This window comes from Dermacentor albipictus, chromosome 5, assembly GCF_038994185.2.
Source record: "Dermacentor albipictus isolate Rhodes 1998 colony chromosome 5, USDA_Dalb.pri_finalv2, whole genome shotgun sequence".
NCBI classification, from domain to species: domain Eukaryota; kingdom Metazoa; phylum Arthropoda; class Arachnida; order Ixodida; family Ixodidae; genus Dermacentor; species Dermacentor albipictus.
Window position 1 is genome coordinate 140,998,346 of NC_091825.1, and position 20,883 is coordinate 141,019,228.

Genomic DNA, 20,883 nt, shown 5'->3' on the forward strand with positions numbered 1-20,883 from the left:
CTGATCTAAATTAGATTTCATCATTGGCAAAGAATGCATGCATACCTCTATCTCTTCCACACGTATATCGGGAACGTGTATTGAAGGCATATTGTCTCAGGTGAAAAAAAACACACATTAGTAGTGCTAGCTTTCTGTCTATTACACGCATTTTTTTAGGAAATGGTGGAAACCATGAAACCTGGATCGGTCATTGTGGACTTGGCGGCAGAGAGTGGTGGCAATGTTGAGACCACCAGGCCTGGAGAACTGCACGTGCACAAGGGTGTCATTCACATTGGCTACACAGACCTGCCAAGTCGCATGCCAACACAGTCCTCAACATTGTACGCCAACAACATCTCCAAGTTTCTCCTGTCAATTGGCAAGTTTTTCTCGTGCTCTCTGTTGTGCATCATGTGCACACATGTCCACTCTTTAAAGGCCCCTATGTTAGTCTCTGCTGTTTGGCAGAGTGCGTTGAACTTGTCGGGAGTACATGTGCAGCAGTGCAGTCATTGTCTCCTAGGTTCCTAGGCTAGGGTTTGTAGCAAATACCTTTGTATTGGAAAGTTTGGATACACAAACCTCCGAAAGGTGGAAATAAGTTACCTTAGCCCCTTCAAAGACTACTGCCACACCGTCTCATTCTGATGTGCTTAGGCCTTCTGGCCTTCATGCTGTTTGATTTCAATCACATACAAATGCACGCACGCACACACACGTACTTGCACATGAGTAAAACTTCGCTACTTCAGATTTCATGGCACTAAACAAAATGCCCAAGTTAACTGAATGTCATATTATTAAATGTCACGGGGAAAAAAATGAACAAATGCTCACTTTATCAACATGCTTTTATTTACAAATCAAATCCGCAACTTCATTTCGATTTTGCACAGAATCAGAGGAAGCTGCATTTTATGACTGATAAACGCTGGCAGCAGCTTAAGACATGAGTGAGTCTTCATCCGAGTAGACATGTTTTTTTTTAATGTCATGCTCACATCCCGATTACTTTGTCGTCAGTGAGCTGTTCAGCAAGTGATCCTCTTATCACAATGTAGCTGATGAGCTTGACACCAGTGTGCAGGTCTCGGTAGAATCACTTTTTCTCATCAACGGTTTCTGCTGTCCTTGCGACGTTGCACGGGCCTTGCACTGAAAACGAAACCACTGCTTTCTGCAATCGCTGCAAATGCACCTGCATTCATAGATGGCAACCAAACAGTTCTGAAGGCACGCATCCGATGTGGTGTTACGCTTGGGGGTAAAGGCAAGAATGAAGAGATACAAAGCATTCCTATTATTCCCATAATGTTCTGGCTGATGGCTATGGCAACGTGGACTCCCCCACTTGGTTCTAGTTGGATGCCAACACCACTTTTGCTCTTTTGTGTCGCATTTCCAGCGCTTTGTCCATGGCACGCTCTGAGGGTCATCTTAATTAACTTGTGCATGGCCAAATACTTCCAAATTAACGAGTCTTATGCCACTGATTATTGTATACCCTTGCCCGGACAAGAGGGCAGGTCTAAATTATCAAATTTTCTGAATTAGTGAGCATCGAATAAAAAAAACACTTCAGTTCTAAAACTACTCAGCCTGTGTGTGTTTTGTAAGGGTGAATCGCATAACACCAGCATGGCACACTCCAGAATATGTGAAAATACAGAAAAAAAGCAAGAGAAATATTAATTCCAGAAGCAAAGGTAAAGTGAGAATAAAATAATGCACAAGAGAAATGTGAACGCTGGATGAATACAAGAGTAAATAATGTGCGAGATGTGTGTGCTGCACTGCAGCTGCTTACTGCGAGCAATACTTTGTGAAACACGAAAGAAAACGGGTTCTCAAGAAGACGGGGTCTTGAAGCAATGAACAGTGGTTGAGTGAGGGAGGTTGAACGAGGGAAGACATTCCTTGTTTGACCGCTGTCAGTCACTTTATGAAACTGTGGCACCTATGTGTGTAATAAATAGTGCCGGCTGTTGCAGTCACTGTGACAGACTATTTTAAGTAGGCCACACTGACAACAACTTCGCAAAATGTTGTACATTGCTCATCGCCAGACGCTATTCCTCATTGGAATCCCTTGCAGGCTCCAAGGACCACTTCTACATTGACCTGAACGACGAGGTCGTTCGTGGCTCTATAGTGCTTCAGAAAGGAACACTTCTCTGGCCACCGCCCCCACCTAAAGTTTCGGCTGTACCCCCGCCACCCCCAAAACCTGTCGTAACTGCAGCCAAGCCATCTGGTATTGCTCAGAAAGAGGCCGAAGTTCCCGACTACTTTAAGGAAACGCTCAAGAAGTCCCTTGTCTACACAGCAGGTTGGTTCTGTGCCAAAGAGTTCATTTCTTATCTGTTTGTGATGCATTCTCTTTTTTAATGTAGATATGTAGCCCTGGCTATAAAAGAACAAGAATTGTCATCCGCTTTAACGTAGCATGAAGCCACTCTGAGCACAAAGCTAGCTTCGCTAACACAGTGCACTGTGAACATATATTTCATGTTAACACAGTGCTCAAGTAAATTCCTTTCCATGAAACCCCTAGTAATCAAGTTTGCCTTGTTTTTATCTTCAGGCCTTGGCACTGTTGTGGGCCTTGGGGTTATCTCCCCAAATCCGGCCTTCACGACTATGACCACAATATTTGGCTTGTCAGGAATCGTTGGTAAGTTGATCAATGCATCATAACATCTTTATTTCTGGTTTGTGTAGGTATGCTGTACTAAGCACTCTGTGTCACACAAGTTCCTCGGACGCGAAAGGATGTTCGTATGTAATGTATATTTGGGCTTTTTATTTTGCAGTGTCTATTTTCACCGAAATTCGACAGATTTTTGCAGCACTTACCCATCATTCAAAGATCAGTGGACTTGAGTGAAAGGCCCCCAGTAGTGCAAAAAAAGTGTTACAAAAGTAAGCTGCTGAAAGCCATCAATAAATCCAACTGCTGTTCTGTTTAAACCTTAATATAAAAGGAAGTAAGCTAGTAGCAGCAGTTCTGGGTGCTTAAATATGTCTGGACTGCTGTGTTCCAAACCAGGGACCTTGGCCTTCTTTTTTCACTTTGGAGCTGCGTTAGGGATTTAAGTGGCATTGGGGCATATCACATTGCGTTCATTCATGGTGTAATTTTACTTTGAGTATTGATGTTAGTTCAGATTTTGTTGTTTATCACACTAATTCATTTTGGCAGCCTTGTGTACAACTGTAAACTGACATTACCTTCGCTTCAGCAATGACCAGCTTTTCCATTATTTGGTCACAAGGGAAACAGGACGAAGAGAATGTAAGGATGAAAGGAGTTTAGCAAACATTTTAACCTCTTATTTCCAGTTTCCACATTTGGGGACACCTTTTCTAAAGCCAAGTACTCCTTAGCAAAAAGTTGCGAGATATTAAAATTGCGCGACTTTCTTAGTCTGGACTTTCGTTTACTCAACTTTCAATGAAGCAAGCTATACCTTGGCTAATGCAGCCGTTGAAAAAAAAAAAAAAGAAATGGCTGGGAATGTTTTCACAAATCTTCCTGTTCACTACTAGTGTCTGCATTTGTGGTCTCCTTTTCTAAAGCCAAGTAAGCCTCAGTGAAAAGTTCTGAGGCATCCAAATCACGCATCATGGTTTATTAGCACCGTTTGATCAGTACCGGGCTTTCCTCACTCCTTGCAGGCTACCACACAGTATGGGGTGTTACGCCCGCTCTTCACTCGCCACTGATGTCCGTGACCAACGCCGTCTCTGGTATCACAGCAGTGGGTGGTCTGCTGCTTATGGGTGGCGGTGTCATGCCGGGGACAGTGCCGCAGGCATTGGCTGCCGGTGCAGCCTTCATCTCGACCATCAACATATTTGGTGGCTTCCTTGTCACCCAGCGCATGCTGGACATGTTCCGTCGGCCGACTGACCCCAAGGAGCATAACTATCTCTATGGCATACCTGGTAAGTCAAAATTTGTAGCACATACTGTGTGTGTGTGTCATCATGTTGTGGCTTCAGTAACATAATGTAAATACTGTGAAGTATTGAACGACATAAGGGCACTCTCAAACCATAAAAAAAGAACTCTCAGACCATATAGATTTTGCGGTTGGTGTGTGATTGTCACATAGAATTCCAAACTTGATTATTTGTCATTCTTTGGTTAATATTTTGACTGGCCAGTCAAGCTTGCTACTTTATGTGCAAAACTTAGTAGTACTGTACCTTTTACTGCCGAGCCACAAAGAATGGGAACTTTACATGCTATCAGGCATCAAGAGGTTACAGGTCCTGTTATGGAGGGAATGAAGGCTGTTTCCTTTTTGAAACAAAGTTTGTTTCATAAGATAATCATTACAGGTGCTGTAAATGGGTGCTTGCATGGAATTGAGTGGCCAACTTCCATAACTATTAAGAAAAAATTGCGCAGAACCCGTCGCAACATGACTGTCAACGGTAATGCACCAGCATTGAATCAATATAGTGACACAATGTATTGCCACCATTGAAATGAGTTATGTATGAGGTGTGTACTGCAGCTGGACTACCCTTTCGTGCTTTCCTGAAAACGCTCAGCAACACCTAGCACCGCTGCACGTGGCCTCCAAAAGGCGTCGCGCTGGTGCATGCGAACGCTGAGAAACACATCATGCAGCAACCGGGCTACTCTTTTGCACTTCATTTTGGACACGCTGCACCATCTAGTGGCTCTGCTGAGAAGTTCTTGCATTGCCTCCAAGATGATAAGCGTGGCGCGCTGGTGCCTTTGAACACGGAGAATTTTTCCCTTGCTTTCCACGCACTCAGTGGCACATACTCGGTGCATTTGTGGTGTAGCCTGCTAATGTGTCGGGTTGCTGTCCTTGAGGAGCCCATGTGATGTAGGTTTGATTCTGCTAAGCATCAGAGAAATTTAAGGGATCTTTGTTGTCATTGTAGAGCAGCACATCCAGTAGCCCAAGCTTAGGTACCCTAGTTGGTGTCAGATGTTCATTGAAGGGTGGCACACACTCACTGGCAAATACCCAGTTCTTCAAGCCGGCATCGTAGTTTCTTCGAACAGTGGTACCTACGCAGTCCCACATCAAGAGTGACCCTTGTCAGCGTGATAGAGGTTTGTTGAAAAGCAGCACATATGTACACATTGCCACAAGCTCAGCGATTCAAGTCGGTCCCTTGGTTGGTTTTGAACCCTGTTACCCGAGCACAGCAGCCCGATGCTCTAGCCATTCAACCACCTACCACCCAGTGACCCATGTACCGTATTTACACATATGTAACTTGACCCGAATGTAAGTCGACACCCCCATATCGCGTGACATGAAAAAAAAAAAAAAATAATGTACCCTCGGGCGCATTTCATAATGCAAATTTATTAGTAGCTGGCATGGTCACTGGACTGCTCGTCTTCACTAGCGCTGCCATTGTCATCGCTGCTACGGTCCCACAGCGCGTCGTCACGCAGCTAAATTCCACATTTGGCAAACGACTGCACTACATCTTGTGGAACAGCAGCCCACGCTGAATGCACCCGACCACACGCAGCCGTCAGGGAGGCTCTTTTGACAGGTCCGGTTGGCATAAGTTCATGGCCTTCTGCCGCCAGCCATTCGTTGTACTCACGGTGGAGCACGTCCTTAAAAGGCGGAGATCCGGGCTTGTTTCATGACCATGTCACACTTAGCTAGCAGGGACCGATCGCGCATTTCAGCGATGTACCCCGCAAGCTTGGCCTACAGCTCTGGAAAGCGTCCCGACTTTGGCCTATGGGAAATTCTTTACTTGCTGTCACAGGTGAAATTTCTGCTTCACTGCAGTCGCCACTCTCGCACTAACCGTTCAGAAACATCGAACTTGCGGCCCGCTGCACAGTGATTTGTTTCTTCGGCATAAAGCAAGGGAGCCGTCTTGAATGCTGCTGTTTACGAGGGCCGAATGTTTAGTGGGCCTGGAGCACTCATGATAACAGAGGAAGCATGGAAGTAGCACGTAGCCGGCAGTTGAGTCAAACGCGTCAAACTAAGAGCTACAGGGAAATAGAAACACGTGAGCGGCATCTGCTCTTCCATGAACTATCGACACTCGCTTCAAGCACCGCCATTCTGGGGGTGTACGTGAATGGAACAGCAGAACTTCCATCGACTATCGACACCCCCCATGAGTGTTGTGTTCACTGTAAAACCCTAAAGAATGTTGAAAAACCCTTCCGAAAAATGAACGAATGTGTGGGATAGCAAAAACTATGGGTAGGGCCATAGAGCAAACATAAAATTGTAACTACGTTGTAGCTCCCCTGATATCTTGTTGGTCTCGCTTTTCTGGTGGTGCCATGTTTTGGTTTCGATTGTAAGTCAACCCCTCCCCCACTTCAGATTTTCAAACTTAAAAGAATAGGTCGACTTACAATCGTGTAAATACGGTAGGCAGCAAAACAGTTAGATACAAACATAGGTACATTAGTTAGATGCATTGCCCCTGGAAAGTGCATGAAGTACCCTAAGAATGGTAACCAGAAAAAGAATGCTATCCCCAAAAGATCTTGAACCAGTCAACACCATTCTCCGTGTTATTGTTCAAGCAGCAGTCAAACTTGGGTGATCTTACTTAATAAAATGTCCTCAGCAAGTGGTTAGCAATGTCCTTTAACACTGTGGCATATTTGTTATCGGGTTGCAAGACTCTCGCATTTCCTGTCATTCAGCTTTTACGTATGACACACAATGGCACTGGCCAGTTATACAGTTGCAAGAGATCGCGCAAGCACTGCTAAATTAGTGCCACCTGATGGCATGGATAGGTTCGGGCAAAAGAAGAAGTTGCTGCCTCCTCTTGGGCTGCACAGTGTTGGTGCATGTTGGCCAACCACATGCTTGTTGGTGTGCTTTGTGTGACTGACCTTGTAAGGCTTCCCATTTGGCTACAGAGCGTGGCACCAGCTTGAGTGAACAGGATCGTTTTGACGTGCTTCCATTCACAGGGCTGCACCTGCGAACGACTTGGGCCTAGTTGTTTAGCATAGGCAAACATTCACTCGATACCTTTGCATTGCGAGTATAACTTTTTTATTTCAGGAGGACTTGCTGCAAAGGCATATGGGAAATAAAATAAAATAAAAGCTTATAACTCTGCATCATGCAGGAGCTGCAGCAATGACTCTGCAAACTTATTGTTTGCCAACCAACAGGTGTTTTCAGCTACTATATCTGGCTTCAGTCCACCCTTTCTTAAGATCTAAAGTCTGATTGCCCGCATTCCAGGACACTGCCAAGGCAGGTGTCACTTCCTTGGTTTATTTTATTATTTCCTTGGCTTCCGTGATTATTGGAGGCACTGTCTTCAATAAGGAGCCATTTCATGTAAGTATTTCGGCTAGGTCGTGTGTTGCCGTTTTCTTCGTTGCCACAAGCATGTCAACCCTACATTTCGTAGGCCTTCGGCCCCATAACTCACTGTGCGGTATACTTCTGCTTTTTTCTAGCGTTGGCATTCCTGGGTGCATACGGTACGGCTGTATCCCAGGGCTGCACGGACTTGGAGCAGATGATGTACTTGGGCTCGTCTCTCTGCTGTGTCGGTGCCCTAGCAGGCTTGTCCTCACAGAAGACGAGCCGTCTAGGGAACGCTCTGGGCATGGTGGGTGTGTCGGGAGGAATAGCGGCCACTCTTGGTGCCATGGACCTCACACCAGAGCTGACCACTCAGGTGGTGGCCTGCATGGGTGCAGGTGAGTACTGGAAAGATTTGTTTGCAGAGTACTGAATGGCCTTTGATCTGTGGCCAGCACGGTTGTATTATTATGTCATACAAATCAACTATCATGCGATAACCCAGTGTTTTGTGGCAGGGCGACCAGTTTGGCTTACTTTAAGGAAATTTGGACTTTGTTCTGAATGCTTGCAAGATTCGCTGGCTACTTATTTGGTGTTGGTTAGTTCTAGAAAAGAAAGTTTGTAAGGTACTGAACAACTCATTCTGTGGCCAGCGTGATTGTCGTATCATGTCATATGTGTCCACTGTTGAGTGAAAGCAGTGTTTTTCATCAGGGCATTCAAGGTTCTTATGAGCAGATCTGTACAGTCGCCGACCGATTTTCCGGACTCCAAAAATTCGGACATGCCCGATTATTCGGTCAGCTTCACGGCACCGCCATTCTCCCCATAGACCATAATGTATAACAAATGACGAAAGTTGGACACGTTGCAACCTCTCGTCTGATTTCTGGACACTCCTTGAGCCAACTCGATCGAGAGCATCATGCACCGACTATGACCGGCGTATAGTTCGGCTTCCTGAACGACATTTTTGTTTTGAACAGAGCCCCCTTGCGAGCCCACGAAGTGGCGCTACTAGAAATCTCCGCTCATCATCATCATTTCTGCCTGGTTCGATAAAGTGGCTCTACATGAGTTCCGGTTTCAGCTTAGTAAGCCATGTTAAGACAATCCAGCAGCTGATTTGTTTCTTCGCGCACGACACTGCGAGCAAGCCACGTTTTCCGTTTGTGCAACTGGTGTCGGCACGGTGGTGTTTGCTTTGTTTGCTGTGTTGAGGTTTCGGTGATCCACCGCGGCATACGGAAACATCGCGTCAAGTGTCTAATGGCGCCGACAGTGCCCGCGCAGACTTCACTGGGGAATGCCGGCAAGCAGGTGCCGGGAGGCCCAAGATTTGTCGCCTTCCGATGTGCTCCCTACTGACGCGGAAAATGTTCTGCCGAGACCTGCGCAGTGGTTGCATTGCAATTCCGGACACCGTCTCATTTGACAGTTTCACAGATGCTGACACTGCTGTACTGACATGCGCAGAACTCGACGACGGCGAGATTTCGTCAGGTTTCTGCTGCACCGCCGGACGATGACACCGTGTCAGAAGATGACGCACCATGTGCTACGCTGCCGTCACATGCGGAGCGTGCACAAACAGTGACGGTGCTTTCAGGCATTCTTTTACTGAGTCAGTTTCACTCTCAGCGAGCCTTCGAATGTGAATAGTATTTGTTCACATAGCTGTCACAAGAGCTTGTTCATTTAAAATTTCATTGCTCAGCTGGATAATGTCAAGAAGAGGTGGAAAACTGCTTAGTTGCTTTGGCCACCTAAGGTAGATAAAGAAAAAGTTAACACAGCTTGTTTAATTACATACATAACTGTTCAAATTGCTCCTTTTCTAGAGGCTATGAATCTAGATAATCGAATGGCTAAACCAATGCCACCATGTTTTATATTGCCCTAATATAAAGAAAGAAAAGTTGCAGTTTTATGCGAAAGGCGAAGCACTGATTGTGATAGCAAATTATTAGACAGCTATATAAAGTAAGGATAGTAGTTTTATCGGCCATATAAACTTGTAAACATTGGCTTACTGACTATATTAACAAACATGGCATCACACACGCACAAGCTAATGCGAACACACCTCACTTGATGACCGCAGAAACTTGCTACCCGAAACAATGACGTGAGGAAGCATGGCAGCAACAGCAAGCGAATTGACCAGTGGGCTGCCTCTCGCTTTAACGCGAACTCAGTTGCGAGAACACAGTGCACACTAAGCTGTCAGCACTCCACCCCATCACAGATCACCTTCATTATAGGGCCTGCACCGCCGCGCCATACACAGCCGCCACCTAATAATACTGCATGTATTCGTGATTTATTAAGCACATAATCAGTTTCCCTGAAAGTGATTATTATACTGAAATAAGTCTGGTAGTGGAAAACTTGAAATTTTATAATAATTAAACCAATGCCAACCAAGTAGGTTTATTAGATCTTCAAGTAGGTGTACTGGTATTGCATTTAATAAACCTACTCGGTTGGCTTATAATTAATGTAACTTTCAAATTTGTTGGCACATTGAGTTCTGTATAAAGCCACAACCATCCTATCCTATACATTTGTGTGTGATTCTCAAGTGAACACTTGTGTTATCAGTATGTACAATAATTCAAAATATCCATGTTGGATACTGGGGGGATGTGTGACTCTCATGCGTCCCCTGATATGTTGTTTTCTGGCATAGCTCCCGCCTCCTGTAATCCGGCTTCGCCACGTGGCTTTACTGCGGCAGTCGGTATGCTTGCAGGGTAGCACGAAAGATGGCGCGAGTGTTGCTCAACGAACGCCACCTAACGGCAGGGTTACTTGCGCGCAAAAATGAGAAGGCTTTTGCTCTTTGGCTCGGGTCCGCCAGCGGCGTGGACGTTCTGCGCGTGCGCCAATCCATGCTTCTGCGAGACCGTGTCGCAAGGCCTACCCTGGAACAGACGAACACAATCGTTCGAATGCATGGCCGTATGCGCGAATGACCAGGCGTTGGTGTCCAGCATAGGGCAAACATATTCGCTCGTTATCCGGTCGCGGTGACTTGGACTTCAGCGATTTGTTGCGCAGCCATCGGCATGTTTTGTGAATAGTAACTCGGCTAGCAGGCATTAGTCTATGAAAGATGCAATAAATGCCCTTGTGATCGCTTGCATTACTGTGTTGTCATTTCTTTGTCCCAAGATTACGGATGAGAACCCCACAATACAAACAGGTTCAATTGTATTTGTCCATGTTGTGCTAAACTTGTGATTCACCATGCTTTTACCACATTAATGACATCCTAATGGGAGATTCTTACTTTCCCTGTGGCCAACAGGTGCTGGTATTGGCCTGCTGGTGGCCAAGAAGATTGAGATCACTGACCTTCCGCAGCTAGTGGCAGCCTTCCACAGCTTAGTGGGTCTGGCAGCTGTGCTCACCTGCCTTGCCACATACATGGTGGACTACCCTACCTTTGCAACTGATGACGCAGCAAATGTTATCAAGACGGCTCTCTTTCTGGGCACCTACATCGGTGGTGTCACCTTCAGCGGTTCTCTTGTTGCCTATGGAAAGCTTCAGGGTATGTTTGGAGCATTGGGTAGAAAAAAAATGGAAACTGAAAGACTTCTAAAACAGCCCTTGCAAATAACAAACATTGGCAGATGCCATATCATGCATCCTGACTTTCATAGCTGTAACTAAGCATTCATAGACATTTCGGGAGCAGCATTGGCTGGTTCTGGTCTTCGTTTGTAGGGGTTTGTGCTTGTTGCTATGTTAGCATTTGATCCACCGACATTAAAGCAGACGCATTCCTATGCCCACAAGAAGGGGCTGTGCCCTGTGTCATCCCCTGTTCGGACAATGCCAGAATGTTCTTCAAGCATTCAGCCAGCTAAATCAGAACAACACCAGTTATCCTCAATATAAATGATTATGTGTCAGTTAAGCTTTCGTGCCTATGTTTCAGTGCAAGTTAGAGGTACCTGCATGGTGTTTTATTTTATGCAAGGTGCTGTGTATAGTTGGCCATGTATAATGTTTAAGTTGCATTTTCAGGATTTGTGGCTATGCTCTGTGTTGCTATGGCACTAGGCGATAATTCAAGCATACTTCTTTGCCTTTAGCTTTAGTGCCATGACAATTGTGAAATGCAGTGTATTGTCAGGATAAAATAAATGAATAATATAAGCATTGAAAGTCAAGGGGTAGTCAAAAGTAGCCTATTGTTTCCTCTGTGGTCACCTGCATTGCCTGTCACGGGGCTAGGGCCTGATGTTGTCCAAGCACCGAGTCACATCTATGTGCAGGGCTTCTGAACTCTGCTCCCCTTCTGCTTCCTGGCCGTCACGTGCTCAACAGTGGTCTCCTGGCAGCCAACATTGGTGCCATGGCCTACTACTTCATGGACGACAGTCTCACTGCTGGCCTCGGCTGCCTTGGAACCACTGCGGCTCTTTCCACGCTCATGGGATTCACGCTCACTTCAGCCATTGGAGGTATGCCTTAGTGCTTTGTTTTAAATGCAAGAGCATTTATTTGGCTATCCTACTGCACTTTGGCCTTAATATGGTGGCCGCATAAAAAGAATGCAGAAAGTATAGCTCCAACAAGGAATTGAACCTGGCCCTGCAGTATGGTAAGCAAACACCTATTCTTGGCACTGGGCCAACAGTTCAGAAGGGGTATCAAATACATGTGACGGTAGAAGGGAAAAGCACATCCACCGTTGTGCTGTCATGACACCAATGCACATGCCTGGCTCGCGGGCCCGGGGGGGCAGACAGTCATAGTACTTTGGCAGACAGTCATTGTAGATGGATTCTGCCGTGTTTTTTCACCCCCTCCTCCTGTTTTGCGTATATATGAATGCTGCTACAGCATAATCATGGGACAGCCAGTTCAGATTACTTTTGTGGATATCCTGTTAGTTGTGAAATTGCATAACAGTTATGGCTGTTGGAACTTTTTGCATGTAAGCAGGTTCTACCATCAAAGTAGCTGTGGAAGGTTTGTGTTGTCATGCAACCCTTTAAGTCTAGTGCCTTGTTCATATTTTCATTTATAATGTACACCCCAAGCTAGCACCCACAGGGGCCATTGCTCACAACATAAAGGTTCTGCTTGATTTGACCATTTTACTATTTGCATTGGACTTCCTTTTATTAAGGAAGCCCCAAGAGACCTTAAAAATTGGTCTTGCATCAAGGTCAGTTTATCAGAAATATGATAAAGCTATTGGATGTGGGAAACAATCTGTCTTAGCACAGTCTGTCTTTAGAAATCTATAGTCTCTATATTTCTCTCCCCCTTTCCGTATGTTGCTATTGAAGTATGAAGTTCCTATGCAGGGAGTTGTCATAAAGTACGGAAATATAACTGCGTAGCATCAATGGCCAAACCATATTATCGGTCCAGAACCATGGTCAATAAACTTCATAATGCAAAAAAAAGGGGTAAGGCTTGCAGACACGGACACGAGAGAAGTGGACAACACGGCGTTCGTGCTGTCCACTTCTCTTGTGTCCGTGTCTGCATGCTTTACCCCTTCTTTGCATTATGAATCCTTACCAACTATGCAAAATTCATAAGAAGGCATTACATTTTGTCATGTGTGCATTGCTTTCCAGGTGCTGACATGCCTGTGGTGATCACTGTGCTAAACAGTTACTCTGGCTGGGCGCTCTGCGCCGAAGGCTTCATGCTCAACAACAATCTCATGACCATTGTGGGTGCCCTCATTGGTTCGTCTGGCGCCATCCTATCCTACATTATGTGCAAGGTCAGTGCGTTCATGTATTTAATACCTTTACATTTCTTGGAAATTGTTTGGCCTCATTGTTCAGCTGCACTGTGCATTTTTACGTGTTTCTAACAGTAGCTTTACATAACACACATGGTTGAGCCCCTCATTCTGCTGCTGAATACAAGGTCCTGAGTGCAATTCTTGACTGCAGCAATTACATTCTAATAGGGAAAAATGCAAAAATGTTTATGTACCGTGCTTTGTACTTACGTTAAACAACCTTAGGTGGTCAAAATAATTTGAAGCCATTTACTACAGCATCTCTCGAAGTACATGTGTTGCTTTAGGACCTCATCAATCATTAAATCAATCTTCAACCGATCAGTAGCTTTAATGATGTTGGGCTTGCAGGCAAAAATTGTTATAAAAATTTATTAATGCCACATTTTTGTGCATCAGTGAGTTAAATAGTTATGAATGTTTGCACCTCTAAATGATAACGTCTTGCCAGTGAGTGTCTTTATAAATAGGGCTTCAGTTCCTGTTTTGTGGTGTTTGTGCACGACTGCATCACTTACCAAGGGCTGTCTCTTTAACTGTCGTCATCTTGCGGCGCAGGCTATGAACCGATCACTTCCAAATGTCATTCTCGGCGGCTATGGCACCTCAAGCACTGGTGGAGGCAAGCCGATGGCCATTACAGGCACTCACACAGAGTGCAATGTCGATGAGGCTGTAGCTATGATCCGTGATGCCAAGGACATCATCATCACGCCAGGATATGGCCTCTGTGTTGCCAAGGCCCAGTACCCACTGGCCGAGATGGTAAAGACTCTGCAGGCAGCTGGCAAGAATGTGCGCTTTGGCATTCACCCTGTTGCTGGTGAGTCTTGAGCCTGATCCACACACCTTGGCATTTGGCCAGAACTTTTAATGGAGTGACATCAAAACGAGAGATCTAAGAAGGCCAGAAATTGTTTAAGTGACAGTTATGGGCCTTCCTCCCTGCATGAAGATTCTGTTGTTGGCGCCTGGCACGAGTATCATCAGGGTGCAAGTTGGAACCTGGAGCAAGGTTGTACTTCCATATATCCAACTTCGCGCAGTACAGCAAAATCTACGGATCGCATCAGCTGACTGGCATGGAGAACCTGAAGAAGGGCTTCTCCTCTGTCCAGCTCAGATTTCCCTCTGTGCCAAGTTGGCTGAATGGGAGATCAGTAGAGTATAATAGGCATGCCTTCTTCCCTTCATTTGAGCATGCTACAGGCTTTTGTTACCAATTGGCTGGCGTGAACCCTAGCCTTTAAGGCTCCGCAGAGAGTTCCTGAAGCAGGAGTATATTAGAGTGTTTATGGTAGTACCTCGATATCTTTGCCAAGGGTAGGCTGTGGTTGACATGTGAAAAGTGTGAACATTGTGCTGTGGCCATGCTGCTTTCGCTTGCCGGGCCAGCTGTTTGTTGGCACGTTCAGCATTTCATTTAGTGACGATGTGCAGTTATTGTAGCTAAGTTGAGCACAAATATTTTTTATAATGAGTTGAAAACATAAGAAAGGGCAAAGGAATAAATAAAGCATATACAGTTGAACCCCGTGATTACAAAAGTCCGAGACAACGAAAGTCTTGCCACAATGAAGCACAGTGGACTTCTCTTCATTCGACCTTGACGGGACTGACAAAATTGATCAAATTATCCGGCAGGTCGAATTAAACAAGATGCAGAAAAAATTTTTAAACTAAATTGCCAATTCATGTGGCGGTATTCTCCTGATACTTTTTTTAATTATCCATTTAGATGTACAATAATCATTTTTCTAAAATACCAGTGAATACCCGTGTGCCTACTTACTATGTGTCCAAAGTAGAAAACTAACATAGAAATCACATTAAGGCTCCTAAGCAAAGTAGAAATGTAAAGCGCACCCAATTATTGAGCAAGAAAAAAGGTCTAAATATCTGTTGCAAATTGGCGGCTGGTTTTTCTAAAGTAAACCTCGCTGCAATGTGTCTGTGTTATGCCCTAAGCATACAAATGCTGCAGAGACGTTCTTTTTTTTTTTGGTATTGACCAATTGCATTAAACAGGCAATTTTCAGCCCAATTTTTCTCGCGGGAAAAAAAAGGGGGAGTTGGCCTGTGTTAGAATCATGTAAATGCCGCAATTGGACGTTGTGAGCTATGGTTATTGCTTGAAAATCTTCCCAGGGGAGACTGAAAATAGGCGTCTTCAGTGAGAAATAACATGTGTTTAACACATTCATTGTCCCATGAGCTCCACCGAGACAGACGCTGCCACAAAAGGGTCGCTATTGGGGTCACTACAGGGGTTAAGTGCATGCGTGCGGATTGGTCAAGTGCAAATTATCCAATGAAGGCCAATTTTAGGATCAAAATAGCATAAGTTCAAGCTCATAGAAATGCATGGGCCCCTGCATGGGTACCTTTGGCAGAGATTGATTTAACCAAAAAGACCAAATTAACCCGAGTCAAGTCAACGGAACTCTACTGTACATTAATCTCTATGGGGTACTTGGCTGTGCCGTGAAGGCATCCGAATTATCAGGCATGTCCTAAACATCGGTCGATGTTATTGTGACTGATTCTGCACATTAAGTGTGATGTGACCAAGTGACACTGAACTGGGAAACGAACGTCTTAATCTGTGGTGTGCTTATATGCCGCATACTTTCGTGTTGCCGATCCATGTCGTGCGCTATACTTGTAACAATTCCGTCTTTAGTGCGAGTCCACTGTCCACCCTTGGGGGCAGGCTCGTTATGATTTTGCATTGATGTGCTGTCACTTATACTGTTGCTCATGATGTGCCGATATTAAATATGCGTGTTTATGCAGGCCGCATGCCAGGTCAGTTGAATGTCCTTCTGGCCGAAGCTGGTGTGCCCTATGATATTGTCTTGGAAATGGACGAGATCAACGAAGACTTTCCCAAGACAGACCTTGTCCTGGTCATCGGTGCTAATGACACCGTCAATTCTGCAGCTGAGGAGGACCCGAACTCTATAATCGCTGGAATGCCAGTTTTGAGAGTCTGGAACTCTAAGAAGGTATAGTGGCTAGACCTTTTCCTGGATGTCAGGGCCTTCACGACCCTGTGTGCATTCCATATTTACCCAATTCTAATGCGCAGTGCAATTTCAATTTGTATGGGTTCAAAGGAACAATATTATGTAAACTCATATCATAATCTGCATCTTATTCTTATAACAAATTAGCATGCCTCCAGTTGTCATAATTAGCAAAAAGAACCTGTAGGTATGCCTACACAAAATGGAAACTTATGCAGAGTTAGTGTCCATCATCGTCATTGTTGGGCATCCCCTTGTTGCTATGTGCTAACATGTTAGCCTTTATGCCATTCATTTTGTTCGACATGGCTAGTAAACCTAGCAAAAAGCTATAAAAATTTATTTAGGCAAAATTTATTTCAAGCGTCCTTCCGCTAAAAATGTTAGTGTGCCAAAAATGCTGTCAAAGCTCGCACACCATGACATGAAAACACCGCTGCGCCATTTGTCGCATTTGTAAATTTACGGAGACTGCAGTGCATGCGGGATCTCGCAGTGCTCGGAGAAACACGAGAGGTGACAATTCCTTCAGTGCAAGAGGCATGTGGAGGCAGTGAACACGTGGTAACGTGATCAAGCACGTGGTTCGGGGCTGGGTGGAGGGGTAGGAACAAGGTGCCTGTCTGCCACGCGCCCATATGTGGGCCACACACCGTACATGTATCTTGGAAATGATCTCTCCGCGACAAGTGCAGAGGCAGAGTTGAGACAGTTGGTGCCTTGATGCACATTGGCTTCCTACTCCTCCAGCGCTGGCGGTCGTGTAATCTCAAGTTTTCAAGACATGTTGTTGCTCACCTTACGACAGCGAGTTCGTGGTCATCGAATGAGATCTGCTAAGCTTCCCTGAGCGCGCGTACCACCAATATAACTGCTAACCTTACTTCATGTAGTTGTCTCTTTGTTATCACCCTCAACGCATTGCCTTTCTGGCAAAACTATGGCTTCCTTATTTTTGCTCTGTACAACATATCCGTATTACTTTTTTAAACATTTGTGGGTGCCAGCTGCGGGCACTAAGCGTGATCAGCCACGGCGACCAATATTCACGGCACCGCGCAACGCAACACGCAAACCTCGGACACCGTGAGCCAGGTCGATGCATTGCTCTCTGCACGATCTGTACCGCACGCGCCAGCACTCATAACCTCACTAATATGCCGCGACCATCTTGCCATTTGGTTATCTGTGCTTACTAGCAGATACTATCCACCAGGAATGCTGTGGGAAATTGTGAAGTTGTATTTCTTGCTGAAACCTTATCACCTCGAATTACCAAAGTTTTTCACTGCAAATACAACTTCACTGTATCAAGGTTTGACTATAGTATAAAAGTGCAAGCACCACATTTACTAAACACTCTTTGATTACTGTATATATCTTTTTTCTCCTTCACATAGGTGATTGTTATGAAGAGGAGTCTAGGTGTGGGCTACGCAGCCGTCGACAACCCAATCTTCTACAAGGAGAACACAAACATGCTTCTTGGAGACGCAAAGAAGACATGCGATGCTCTGCTCCAGAAAGTTCAAGCAACTTTCCAATCTTGATCTGAACTTAAGGCTATGCCTGTGAATGGCAAATTTTCATAAGTGATTTGTTTATTTTGCTTTTGTAAGAACCCAGCAGTACGCAGTTCGAATCAGATTGTGCCATTGCAATATCAGCAGGACATATGAAAAGAGACCCGAAAGAAAAGAAAATAGAATTAAGGTAGATGTACCTGATCACTGCATTTTTTTCGAGCTGTATATGACATTGTCTTTTTTACAGACGTTTTTGTACTTTATAGGATTTTTATGAGGAACTTTGTTTTGCTTAGAAAAGTGCGGAAGTCATGAAATGAGCTTGGAGTTATTGTGATGCCATCATTGCTTCACAAGGCTGGTCAGCCTGGTCAGCGAATCATTCAAATCTATTTTTCACTGATGTCGGATCTGCTCGCTGTTTGAGTTGCGAGCTTCGACATATTTACAATAAACGAAGTGATGGAATAAGGGATGAAACTTGAGTGCATTTTTCTGGTCTTAGTAGCAGGCTGGTGTCTTGAGTGTGTTCAGACTGGACGATCCTTACTGATATTGAAGATTCTTACAGTTGCAGGTGGACCACGTCATGTCTCATGACATGTAGTTAGGGCTTCTGCATAAGTTTAGCATGTTGTGTTGGCTGATCCCCAAAGCATTTTACTTGTTATTTAATGAAAGGAATTTGCTAGACACTACAAAATCAATGGTTTGCTGTAATCAGTCTTATGGGCATCACTGGTTCAGCATCACTGATTGGATTGCATGTGTATGAGGATTCAACATCTCTTTTTTTTAAAGTCACTGGTAAAAACTTTCACTTGATGCTTGTTGTGGGTTTGCAGACTTGTTTGTCCTCAAGCAATCTTAATTTGGAAGGCGTTATTCTGGTTCATATAGTCTCATCCGTGAGGCCTTTTGCACGATGAAATTTCCAGGTGGCCTAGATCAGAGATAGAAACAGAATAGAGGAAAAGCCGGGACCAGAGTTTTCATTCAGGTCCGCATCTCATTGAAAATGAGAGCAACCAAAACTTTACCATCATTGGCTAGTGTAAGACTGCATTTTTAGCAGTGTTTACTACCAATTTCTTGCCATATTTCTTAGAACACTATGGCCACCTTGCAAAACAACTTGCATGGAACGGGCATAACATGCAGAACGGCGGTTTTTATCAAATGAGCAGTGTTCCTAAATAATGGTATGTTTGGATCAAGTTGGTTGCGCAAAGAAATTAATGCACTGGCAAATTTGAGCGTGCAGTGTCCACTCTTACCCTGGCTCCGTGTGCATGCAAGGTTAGATATAGACCAGAAAAGGAAACAAAATGTTCCAGAGGACTATACGGGTCCGCCCTTGTAGTTATTCTACACAGGGATATTGTCAAAAAGGCAGACTTCCGTATGGAGTTTTTGAGTGCATATTAGGGGAACAAAGTTTGATGCTTAACTCGTAGAAGTGCGTGTTGTTGAAGTTAGTTTTGCACATGTACAAGGCTTGGAATACGGTTACAAAATGCATATAGTAATGGCAACCCAAAAGTTGCCATTGATATGCAAAGGGTTGGCACCAATATACATTATTTTGAAGTGTTAGTTTTGAGCTTTGGGCTAGGTGGCCTAGCAGTCTTTCAAAGCTAATTCTTTAATTTTAAGTAATTTCAACCACGTGGCTGCAGGCAAAGTGCAGCATTCTCAGGTGAATGGACATGAATTTGTAAGGTGGTCTACAAGGCCCGTCGGGCAAACGTCGTATCTTCCTGTACCCGGCGCTGACAGTTTTGCGAAGTAGCAGTAACGGGCGTGCGCTGGACGCCCGCAGTTGTGCGGCCGTTGCGAGGTTCGCCCTCCATAAAAGCGGCAGTTAACGACCGCGCTGTCGAGACGCCCTAAAACGTTGCCGAAGGCGGGTTATCGCCGTTGCCGCGCCGAACGTCGCGCTGATCAAAACGCTTTCAGTTTCGCGTTGCCTTTCGCGCTTCACACACAGACTCGGTTTGTAGGCTTTACAATTTTTAGGCACTTCAGCGTGGGTTTTGAAGAGCTGTAGCTGAACGTCGTCAAAACTATGACAAGCCAAAGGCGTCCGCCGAGAGACCGGAGGCTTTAGCACTCTCGAGGGCATACCGTGGCGACCCATCTAGAAGGCGCCGTCATGGCGTCGAAAGTACGTCGGATACGCCGGCGCAGACGGGTGTAGGTTGGACGCCGTATATTTGGACTGCGCGCGCTAGAGATAGCTTTTAGGTTAGAGGACGCAAGCCGCATCCAAGCGTTGGGGGACGAAAACACCATCGTGGGTAACAAAGGAAATTGTAGAGCAACATGAAAAACTCCCGATACAGCTTTCTGTTGCTCAATACGGGCTTCATAATAGTGTTTTTCCGAGCGTGAAAGAAGCGCGCGAATACACGCAAAGTAGCTCGAGCGGCCAGTCGCGCGCAATTTTGCGTGCATTTGCGGGCTTCTTTCACACTCGGAAAAACACTTCTGTTATAGCACGTATATATTGTGCAACGGAAAGCTGTATCGGGAGTTTTTCGTGTTGCTCTACAATTTTCTCAGTGACACTTTTCATGTAAGTATAATATTAGAGAAGTTGGTTAATTAAGTAGGGCTAATTATGTAATTCAGCGGAATTTAAAAAAAAATAATTTGAGTACCTCTAAGCGACTGGAAACATTACCTTGGTTCTAACCAGCTGAGTGGCATTCGCATATTCTTAAACACTGGCTAAAGTTAGCTGGGACGCTCTGTATATAGCGCAAGCAGTAAATTATAAAGAAAGCTTTTCAAAATTGCTGGAATTTAAGGAATGGGTTGCACCAGCTTAGCCACTCTTGGAATGAGAACGGTCCAACCCTCGCCATTCCAAGGAGTCGAAAAGGAGTGGAATTACGGTTATCTCTACTCTTCGGAATGGAGCGGGTACGAAAAAAAGGCTCTACCGCTGCACTCCGCAGCTCTGGTTTAGACAAAGATACAGTATTCTGTAAACGCATACCCGCCGCGGACGCTGAGTGGCTATGGTGTTCACTTGCTGCGTATGAGGTCGCCGGTTCGATTCCTGGCCCCGGTGGCTGTAGTTTGATAGGAGGTTCCCATTAAGGATACCCAGATGGTCAAAAATGTCTCCACTACGACGTCCCTCATAATTGACGCTCTGTACAGTTTTGGGGCGTTAAAACCCTCGATTTAATTATTTTAAAACTCTATTTTCGTTAATTTCGTTGTAGTAGGCC

General features: G+C 45.0%; 1 protein-coding gene across 1 annotated transcript in view; it reads left to right on the plus strand.

Moving 5' to 3' along the window:
- Positions 1–18,112, plus strand: part of LOC135908353 (NAD(P) transhydrogenase, mitochondrial-like) — a 33,051-nt gene extending 14,939 nt beyond the window's left edge. The window contains exons 6-16 of the mRNA XM_065440112.2: positions 160–364; positions 2,081–2,314; positions 2,570–2,659; positions 3,664–3,933; positions 7,451–7,696; positions 10,615–10,860; positions 11,591–11,779; positions 12,911–13,062; positions 13,645–13,909; positions 15,883–16,094; positions 17,516–18,112. Coding sequence (XP_065296184.1) covers positions 160–364; positions 2,081–2,314; positions 2,570–2,659; positions 3,664–3,933; positions 7,451–7,696; positions 10,615–10,860; positions 11,591–11,779; positions 12,911–13,062; positions 13,645–13,909; positions 15,883–16,094; positions 17,516–17,665 — 2,259 coding nt within the window. The 3' untranslated portion in view covers positions 17,666–18,112. The remainder of the gene's footprint in view (positions 1–159; positions 365–2,080; positions 2,315–2,569; positions 2,660–3,663; positions 3,934–7,450; positions 7,697–10,614; positions 10,861–11,590; positions 11,780–12,910; positions 13,063–13,644; positions 13,910–15,882; positions 16,095–17,515) is intronic.
- Positions 18,113–20,883: the final 2,771 nt, after the last annotated feature.